General features: G+C 48.8%; 1 protein-coding gene across 1 annotated transcript in view; it reads right to left on the bottom strand.

The window, feature by feature from the left end:
* Window positions 1-4,281: 4,281 nt before the first annotated feature.
* SVOP (SV2 related protein) overlaps window positions 4,282-10,060 on the bottom strand; it is a 98,962-nt gene continuing 93,183 nt past the window's right edge. Inside the window, exons 15-16 of the mRNA XM_032168769.2 lie at window positions 9,232-9,321; window positions 4,282-6,151 (exon numbers count right to left, since the gene is read on the bottom strand). Coding sequence (XP_032024660.1) covers window positions 5,945-6,151; window positions 9,232-9,321 — 297 coding nt within the window. The 3' untranslated portion in view covers window positions 4,282-5,944. The remainder of the gene's footprint in view (window positions 6,152-9,231; window positions 9,322-10,060) is intronic.

Genomic DNA, 10,060 nt, shown 5'->3' with positions numbered 1-10,060 from the left:
CTCTTGTCTTAGAAAGCCACCAGTTTCATTCCCAAGATGACCCATTAATCCATTAACCTAATAACCCATTAATTGATAAATGGATTAATCCATTTATGAAAGCAGCGCTCTTAGGATCCAATCACCTCTTAAAGGCGCCACCTCTCCAAACCACTACATTAAGGACTAAGTCTCAACGTGAGTTTTGGCAGGGACATTTAAGCAATAGCAAGAACTAAACTTACCAAGCATGTTCCTTTTTTGGAGGGCAATTTAACATCTCTCTTGTCTTTGGGCTGGCACCCTCTGAAATGACAAACAAGCTCCCAGATGTTTTTGAAAGCCTTAAATGAGCCTAGGAGACCCCTTAGCATCTTCATCCCTAATTATCAGCCTCAGCCTCTGAGGTTGAATTTTCACCTGTCTGGGTTTCCGTGAAAGGCCAGAGCCTAGGAAGCCTCTGCATCTTGGCCCAGGAGTCCCCTGTGTGCTATGAAGAGGTCTCAGTTGGCTCCTGCCATGCCATGCCATTTCCATGAGGGTTGTTTCATGAAGCATCTGCCATGATGCTGGCCAGGCCTAGGCTAAGTAGGGTGAGAGGGCCGAGATTTAAGGTAGACATCCTTCCTAACAACAACAACAGTTATTATTATTATTATTGTTATTTTTAGATGGAGTCTCGCTCTGTCACCCAGGCTGGAGTGCAGTGGCACAATCTCAGCTCACTGCAACCTTCGCCTCCCAGGTTCAAGCAATTCTCGGCCTCAGCCTCCAGAGTAGCTGGGATTACAGGCACCCACCAACCTGCCTGGCTAATTTTTGTATTTTTAGTAGAGATGGGGTTTCACCATCTTGGCCAGGCTGGTCGTAACTCCTGACCTCATGATCCACCCGCCTCGGCCTCCCAAAGTGCTGGGATTACAGGTATGAGCCACCGGGCCCAGCCAGTAATTATTATTATAGCTAAAACTTAATATATTCAGTCTGGGTACCATACTTTGTGCTAAACTCTTACAAAACATTGCTCATTTAATCCTTACACATGCCTCACGAGGTAGCTATTATCCCATTTCATAGGTGAGAAGACTGAGGCAGAGAACGGCAGCCTGGCCAGGTGCGGTGGCTTACACCTGTAATCCCAGCACTTTGGGAGGGTGAGGCGGGTAGATCACTTGAGGTCAGGAGTTCAACACAAGCCTGGCCAACATGGTGAAACCCTGTTTCTACTAAAAATAAAAAAATTAGCAGGGCGTGGTGGCAGGTGCCTGTAATCCCAGCTACTCTGGAGGCTGAGGCAGGAAAATCACTTGAACCTAGGAGGTGGAGGTTGCAGTGAGCCTAGATCATGCCACTGCACTCCAGCCTGGGCAACACAGTGAGGCTCTGTCAAAAAAAAAAAAAAAAAGAAAGAAAGAAAGAAAAAGAAAGAAGAAAGCAAGAAAGAAAGAGGGAGGGAAGGAAGAAGAGAGAGAGAGAAAAGAAGAAGGAAGGAAGGAAGGAAGGAAGGAAGGAAGGAAGGAAGGAAGGAAGGAAGGAAGGAAGGAAGGAAAAGAAAAGAAAAGAGAGAAAGGAAGGAAGGTAGCCTAAAGTCAATAGCTGGGATGTGATAGAATGGAGATTCTGGCTCAGGAATTATGTAATTCCAGTGCTTGACTTTCTTTCCCCGCCTCTGATGGAGTCTTGCTCTGTCGCCCAAGCTGGAGTGCAGTGGCGTGATCTTGACTCATTGCAACCTCCGCCTCCCGGGTTCAAGCAATTGTCCTGCCTCAGCCTCACGAGTAGCTGAGATTACAGGCATGCACCACCACGGCTGGCTAATTTTTGTGTTTTTAGTAGAGACGGGGTTTCACCACGTTGGTCAGGCTGGTCTCAAACTCCTGACCTTGTGATCTGCCCACCTCGGCCTCCCAGGTGCTGGGATTACAGGCGTGAGCCACCGCACCAGGCCCAGTGCTTCACTTTCAACTACCACACAAGACTGAATCCAAATCGTGGAGGGGAGTGGGGGATGTTGGGGGATGGGGAATATGTAGCTATGAAGGGATCGGTTGGGCCTCTTCCTCAACTCTCTCTGCAAGCACACTGAAAAGGAACTAGCTCTCTCTTCCTCATAGCTACATTTGGGCCAAGATGAGAGGACTCTGACCAGGATCCCAGGGCAAGGGCACTTCCTGGTGCTTGGAGTAAGACCCAGCATTTAGTTTTTGACCAGTGTGATTTCTTTACCCAACCTAAAATTCTGTAGGGCAGGGGCCCCCAACCCCCAGGCTGCCCTACAGCAGGACTCGTGCTGGGATGGGCATGACACCCAGGTCTGATCAATGAGAAGCAATGGTAAATCTGCCGGGGACTTCCTTTTTTAACCAAAATCAACAGACTCTTCTGAAAGAAAACCTTTTATGACTGCTCCTTTCCCATTCTACCTTCTTTGAAAATAAATATTATGTCCAGCACAGGGGCAGCCATTTTGTAACCATGAGGTTTCAAGCACAGGGTCAAATGGTCAACATGCAGAGGATGGTGAAAAGGAAAGGCAAAAAGAAGCTGGGTTCTTGATAACATTGTTGAGTGTTGAACCTTCTCTGATCTCTGCCTGTTTTTGGTTCTAATTGTTTAAGCCACTATTGACTGGGATTACTGTTCTTAGGTTGGTGCAAAAGTAATTGCATTTGGGAGGCCGAGGTGGGCGGATCACTTGAGGTCAGGAGTTTGAGACCAGCCTGACCAACATGGTGAAACCTTGTCTGTACTAAAAATACAAAAATTAGCCAAGCATCAAGGCGGGCACCTGTAATCCCAGCTACTCAGGAGGGTGACATAGGAGAATCGCTTGAATCTGGGAGGCAGAGTTGCAGTGAGCCAAGACTTCATCTCAAAAAAAAAAAAAGTAATTGCAGTTTTTGCCATTGAAAATAATGGCAGGGGAGACTCTTGATCTCATCATTCAAGGCTTTCTGTTGCTTAATATTATATTAAAAACAATGAATTTCCATACTAATTTCAAACTCGATTCCTAAGATACTGTTTCATCCCATTGTGAACACCACCAAGGTCAGTTATATGTTTTTCAGAATACTTGAAGTATGAGAAAGACAGAAATATATAGCTCTGGCTACATTAAATATCTTTTGCCACTTTCTGAGATCTTTCCTCACTCTGAGAGAAACATGGCATTTCCATTAATGAAAATAGGAGCTTTTTGAATAGGATTGTTCAAAATTAGATACAAATGTCTTCAGCTAAAGGTCTCACGTATTCAGAAGTTTGGGTGCCTTTTGTGATAGCTCTTGTATCATTTGATAATACTGATTTTTTTTTTTGAAAAGGGCAGGCTATTTAGAAGGCAACGAGTTTTTGTTTTGTTTTGTTTTGTTTTGTTTTGTTTTGTTTTGTTTTGTTTTTGAGATGGAGTCTTGCTCTGTCGCCCAGGCTGGAGTGCAGTGGCGCGATCTCGGCTCACTGCAAGCTCTGCCTCCTGGGTTCACGCCATTCTCCTGCCTCAGCCTCCCAAGTAGCTGGGACTACAGGCACCCGCCACCACCCCTGGCTAATTTTTTTTTGTATTTTTAGTAGAGACAGGGTTTCACCGTGTTAGCCAGGATGGGCTCAATCTCCTGACCTCGTGATCTGCCCGCCTCAGCCTCCCAAAGTGCTGGGATTACAGGCGTGAGCCACTGTGCCCGGCAAGAGTTTTTAACTTTCACTTTCTCAAGTAGAGAAAGCCCTCAACTGTAAACCCCTTCACCCTAGTCTCTGAGAAATATTCCTGCCCACCAAGCAGTCTATCCCTACCCAGCCCCCAGCTCCACTGGGTTATTCTAGGGTGAGGGAGCGGACATGATCATCCAGCAGTGTCTGACCAGCCGGAAGGCAAAAGAGACAAGCAAAAGTTCTGTGTTACCCAGGACAGCTCAGCTGTCCGGAAATAATTAGAGCTACAGCCACATGTGGTTCAAGGAAATGTGGTTGTCAGAGAGAGACAGAGATCTGCCAAGCCATCCCCTCTTCGACTGCCTGGGCCGAGGGGGCTGCAGCCCATATTTTAGAGACACAGTATTGTTTGCAGTTGATTTAGAACTTGAGCTGGAAGAAGTCCCCCATGATGACCTGCACACCATTAGAAGAAGGTGTTGTCTCCAACAGGCTCAGCCAAAATGTTGGCGCCCAACGGTGCGTCTTTCCCCACTCATTGGAAAGGAGATGATCACACTAAAGCGTTGAGATGAATTCCGATGAACAAAGGTAGGCAGACCATTAGGCTGGACTGTCACTAGGACATGATGACAATGAATAAACTTAGGCTCTTGCAATGTCCATCACTGACATGTTTTAATAAGAGATGAACGCACAAATTGGCTTCCTTGCAATGTTTACTTCAAGCAGCAGATCTGTCTGCTCTGGCCTTTGATGGGATCTGCCAGCTTCCTCCCTCCTTGTCTATGTCCCCTGCCTTCACTATGGGGAAAAAAGGCTCCAGTAAATCAAATCCCAGGAGTGATGTCGCCTGCGGAGACCAACTCACAACCAACTGGCCTCCCTCCTCTTCCTTTGAAAACATATACATTTCACACACCTGAGTCCTCCCACCCCTCTCCACTCCACGGCAGCCTCCATGAATGGAACCCCAGGGGCTGCCTTTGTGTAATGACCAAGACGTCCCTGGACAGAGGAGCAGCTTCACATCAGGGAATCCTGGTCCCCTGATCCCCATGGGACAAGATGGTGGGTGTAGCATCCTTTTGGTTTCTCTGCCCATTCAGCTGTCTACCCATGCACAAAACCCAAAGCCCTGGATTTTGGATTTTGTACCTGCAACCTGAGTAAACTTTTTCCCCTCAAGAGTCATCATTCAGGCCAGGTGCAGGGGCTCACACCTGTAATCCCAGCACTGTGGGAGGCCGAGGCAGGTGGATCACTTGAGGTCAGGAGTTCGAGACCAGCCTGGCCAACATGGTGAAACCCTGTCTCTACTAAAAAGTACAGGTGGGCACCTGTAAGTAATCCCAGCTACTCGAGAGGCTGAGACAGGAGAATTGCTTGAACCCGGGAGGCAGAGTTGCAGTGAGCCGAGATCACGCCACTGCACTCCAGTCTGGGCGACAGAGCAAGAATCCGTCTCAAAAAAAAAAAAAAAATCACCATTCAGCCTGACCAAGGAGGGGGCCAGGAAAGAAGCCGGAACTGTGGCCTTCGCTGCTTCAGAAGGGGAGGCCCGTGCTCTAGCTTGAGCTTCATTCACTTTGGCCTCAGTCCTCAGTTCCCAGGGGGTAACAGCGTTCTGAGGTTGTCACCCGGTGCAAGTCCAGCTGTCCCCAGGGACACATCTGGATCTCTTGGTGCCAACAACGGCAACTCCAGAGGGGGCTGGGTGGGGGCACGTGGCTCCAGTTTGAATGCACCATGTCCATCTGCCAGAGAATCCACTGGTCAGGCTCTAGGGAGGCAAACCAGGGGGGCCCCTGCCAGGAAATAGCTGCTCGGACCACACCTAGATCACCTGCAATTTCAAAGAAGAAAGCCTGGGGCTGTGGGTGTGGGAGAAACCTACTGAACAGGTCTGATGGGTGGACAGCAGGTGTCACATGGGCCTGAGCCTGGACGGTATCTACAGAGAGATATTTTGGTTGTTCACTGAGGGTTTGGCCAGGTGACTCTGGGTGGTGTCTGATTGGTTGCTGGCATTACCAGACCCTCCTAATATGGGGAGTTTTCCCATGTAGATCCACAGGTTATGAACAAAGCTTTCACCACATATCCAGAGAACCCCCTAGAGCAAATACCTCCCCATCCCTGGGTGGCCTCAATGAAGATGAGCAAACTGAGTCAAGACACAAAACCCTGTTGGTCCAGGTCATACTCTTGGGTGAGTTCTTGATGTCGGCAGTGACAATCAGTGCCCCAGTTGGGGCCCGCCAGCCCCCCGAGCTCTGCAGCCTCAAAGACCAGCTCAGTCCCCCATCGGTCACTATTCCTGAGAGCCAGAGTTCGACCTGGTAACACCCGCACCGTGCATTCCTCGGCCGACCATCTCCTGGCCCCACTCCCGGTGGCTGGACTCCTGCAGTCCTCGGCCTTTGGTCTCAATGGGCAAAAAGCAGGAGGCCAGGGCAGCCAGGAGGCAGCAGCCACTGTAAACTGCCAGAGTCAGGTACACAGAGGATTCCAGCATCACCTAGGGGAAGGAGACACGGGTCGGTGAAAGCATCCCTTCTGAAGCACAGACATCGCGAATCATCAAATAGTATTAGTAACATCAGGCCCTCTCGTGAGATCTGGTTGCTAAAAAGAATCTGGTGATTCCCTCCTCTCCCCCTTTGTCCCTCTCTCTCCTTGTGACACGCCTGCCCCTCCTTTGCCTTCCTCCATGAGTAAAAGCTTCCTGAGGCCTCACCAGAAGCCAAGCAGATGCTGGTGTCATGCTTGTACAGCCTGCAGAATCGTGAGTCTAATAAATCTCTTTTCTTTATAAATTACCTGGTCTTAAGTATTCTTTTTTTTTTTTTTTTTTTTTGACGGAGTTTCGTTCTTGTTGCCCAGACTGGAGTGCAATGATGAAATCTTGGCTCACCGTGACCTCCGCCTTCCGGGTTCAAGTGATTCTCCTCCCGAGTAGCTGGGATTACAGGCTCCCGCCACCACGCCCGGCTAATTTTGTATTTTTAGTAGAGACGGGGTTTCTCCATGTTGGTCAGGCTGGTCTCGAACTCCCGACCTCAGGTGATCCACCCACCCCGGCCTCTCAAAGTGCTGGGATTACAGGCATGAGCCAACGTGCCTGGCCAGGTATTCCTTTAAATCAACACAAAATGGACCAACACAGATGCCATGCCACAGCCTTATGAGCTAAGTACTTCATCCCCATTTTACAAAGGAGAAAACTGAGGCTCAAAGAGGATAAGTGGTTCCTACCCAAGTTCATACAGATAATAAGGATGGGGCTGGGACTTGAACTTGGGTCTGCTAAGCTTGAGTCTGGGCTCCTTATAACTCATCTCTCCTCTGGAAAAGTGCAGTGCCCGTGCCAACTTCCTAGCTTTTGGCACATGGCAAACCACATGGCAGAGCTGAGTCCCATTTTCTTTTCTTTTTTTCTTTTGAGATGGAATCTCACTCTGCCTCCAGGCTGGAGTGCAGTGGTGCAATCTTGGCTCACTGCAACCTCTGCCTCCCGGGTTCAAGCAATTTTTCTGCCTCAGCCTTTCGAGTAGCTGGGACTACAGGCGTGTGCCACCATGCCTGGCTAATTTTTTTGTATTTTTAATAGAGATGGAGTCTCACCATGTTGGCCAGGCTGGTCTTGAACTCCTGACCTCAAGTAATCCACCCACCTCGGCCTCCCAAAGTGCTGGGATTACAGCTGTGAGCCACCGTGCCCAGCCCATTTCTTCATTTGCCAAATGGGCATAGAGTGGTGTCACTTCCTAATGGGAAGAACCTGGGAGCACCTGGTACTGTGGAGGCACATGGTGAGCTCTCAACCAGTATCAGTTAGGAGTGCCACACAATGGCCAAAATCAAAGTAGAACAGAAACACTTGGCTACACACGTCTTTAAATTCCATTTCTCTGAAATATTCAGACTTGGCAAATCTACAGAAAGCAGATGGGTGGTTGCCAGGAGCCTAGGGGAAGTGGGCATTGAGGAGTGACTGCTTAGTGGATCCAGGGGTTTATTTTGGGGTGATGAGAATGTTTTGGAACTAGATAGAAGCAGTGGTTGCCCAACACTGTGAATGTGCTGAATGCCACTGAATTGTTCCCTTTAAGATGGTTAATTTTGTTATGTGACGTCTACCTCAATAAAAAAGTGATTCAAACAGAAAAAAACATGGATTTTCAAAAAGCAAAAAGACTTACTAAGATCCCTAGATACAAATGCTTCATGACACACGAAGAGTTGCAAAATTCTGCAATGACGTCTAATTATCTAATTCAAAAAGCAGGAACTGGCATATTTATTTGTTTTCCACTAAATTATGTCGGCGTACTTGTTTTCTTTCCTTTTTTTTTCTTTTTGAGACAGGGTCTCACTCTATTGCCCAGGCTGGAGTGTAGTGGCGCAATTTTGGCTCACTGCAACCTCTGCCTCCTGGGTTCAAGCGATTTTTGTGCCTCAGCCAGAATTACAGGCACCTGCCACCACACCTAGTTAATTTTTGTATTTTTAGTAGAGATGGGGGTTTCACCATGTTGGCCACGCTGGTCTTGAACTCCTGACCTGAAATGATCCACCCGCCTCAGCCTCCTAAAGGGCTGGGATTACAGGCGTGAGACACAGCACCTGACCCTTCTTTCCTTTTTTAAAAAAAAAAATTAAAAAAAAATTTTTTGTTTTAATTTTAAAAACATTAAAAAAAAATTTTTTTTTGGCCAGGCACAGTGGCTCATGCCTGTAATCCCAGCACTTTGAAGGCCAAGGCAGGCAGATCACGAGGTCAAGAGATTGAGACCAGCCTGGCCAACGTGGTGAAACCTCGTCTCTACTAAAAATACAGAAATCAGCCGGGCATGGTGGTGCACGCCTGTAATCCCAGCTACTCGGGAGGCTGAGGCAGGAGAATCGCTTGAACCTGGGGGGCGGAGGTTGCAGTGAGCTGAGATCGCACCACTGCACTCCAGTCTGGGTGACAGAGCGAGACTCCGTCCTCCCCTCCAAAAAATTCAACTTTTATCATAGATTAAGGGGTCCACTGCAGGTTTGTTATACAGGTATATTGCATGATGCTGAAGTTTGGGGTACAAATGACCCCATCCCCCAGGTAGTGAGCACAGTACCCAATAGGTGGAATTTTCAGCCCATGACTCCCACCCTTCCTCCCCAGTCTAGTGGTCCCCAGTGTCCATTACTCCTATTTGTATGTCTATGTGTATTCAATGTCTAGCTCCCAGAGAACATGCAGTATTTGGTTTTCTATTCTTGCATTAATTCGCTCACAATTGCCCACTTGTTTTCATCCAAATTGTTTTTAAGCAAAACATATGGCAGCCCAAGGATTTTCTTCACAGGGAAGACCCGGGTTTGACTCCTGGATTGTCTACTTTCCAGCTGCATGACCTTGGGCATGTCATTTTAGCCCCTGAGCCTCTGTTTTCTCATCTGCAGGCAATATTTCTTCTGTCCTCGGGTGTGTTGGTAAGATAAAATGAGCGAATGCACCCCGAGGGCTCTGGGGACAGTTGGCATGTAGTAACTGTTTGCCGTGCATGGGGTTTTGTCACCCCCCACCCCTCTGTATTTGGGGGCGGCACCTACCTGGGCGATGAACGGAGTGATGAGAGCACCCACTCTTGCCATGCCGCTGCAGGTGCCCAAGCCGAGTGCCCGTGTTGCCGTGGGGTAGACCTGAAACACAGCGGCCGGATATGGGCTTGGGGACATGCAGGTTCCTCCCACTGCTCCAGCTCCAGCCTGATAGGACCGACCCCAGGGGCAGGCCGGAAGTCAGGGCAAATCCCTCCAGTGTTGGTGACGCCCTTAAGGGACAGGGATCCTCACCCCAAAGGGCATGGGAGGCTCAACTCAGAACTAGGGCAAGAGGCTGAGCTGTGGGTGGGAACCCAGTAAAGGGATCCACTCTGTCCTGGGGGGCTCCCCACAGACTCCTCCACCAGGAACTGCCACAAGTTCAGAACTCAGGGGTTGCTCTCCACCTTCTTCTCATGAGTTCACCTTGAAGCCTGGGTCACAGGTTTTCAATGGATTTCATAAAGAGAGAGATGGAAATGTTTACAGTCTCTCAGTTTGTACCCTGTAGGGGCCACGTGCTTCATTCTTCCCTCGGCAAAGTGAGAAGGGATTGTGCATCTTCCAGGCCAAGGTAATTAAGAAGGGTGCGTTTTCTCCTCTCCCTTCCCATGTCTGCTGGCTGGGAGGAGGACTCCATGGCCCTAAGCCAGGGCTTCTCAGCCTGGGCACTATGGATGTTTTGGGATGGCTCATTCTTTGTCATGGCAGGGGTGGGGGGGTAGTTGCTGTGCATTGTAGGATGTTTAGCAGCATCCCTGGCCTCTACCCACGAGATTCCAGTAGCACTTCTGCCTCCCCCTGCCACATTATGACAATCCAAAATATTCCCAGGCAT

The sequence above is a fragment of the Hylobates moloch genome, unplaced genomic scaffold (assembly GCF_009828535.3).
Source record: "Hylobates moloch isolate HMO894 unplaced genomic scaffold, HMol_V3 SCAFFOLD_12, whole genome shotgun sequence".
Lineage (NCBI taxonomy): Eukaryota > Metazoa > Chordata > Mammalia > Primates > Hylobatidae > Hylobates > Hylobates moloch.
This window is presented reverse-complemented; position numbering and strand designations above follow the sequence as displayed.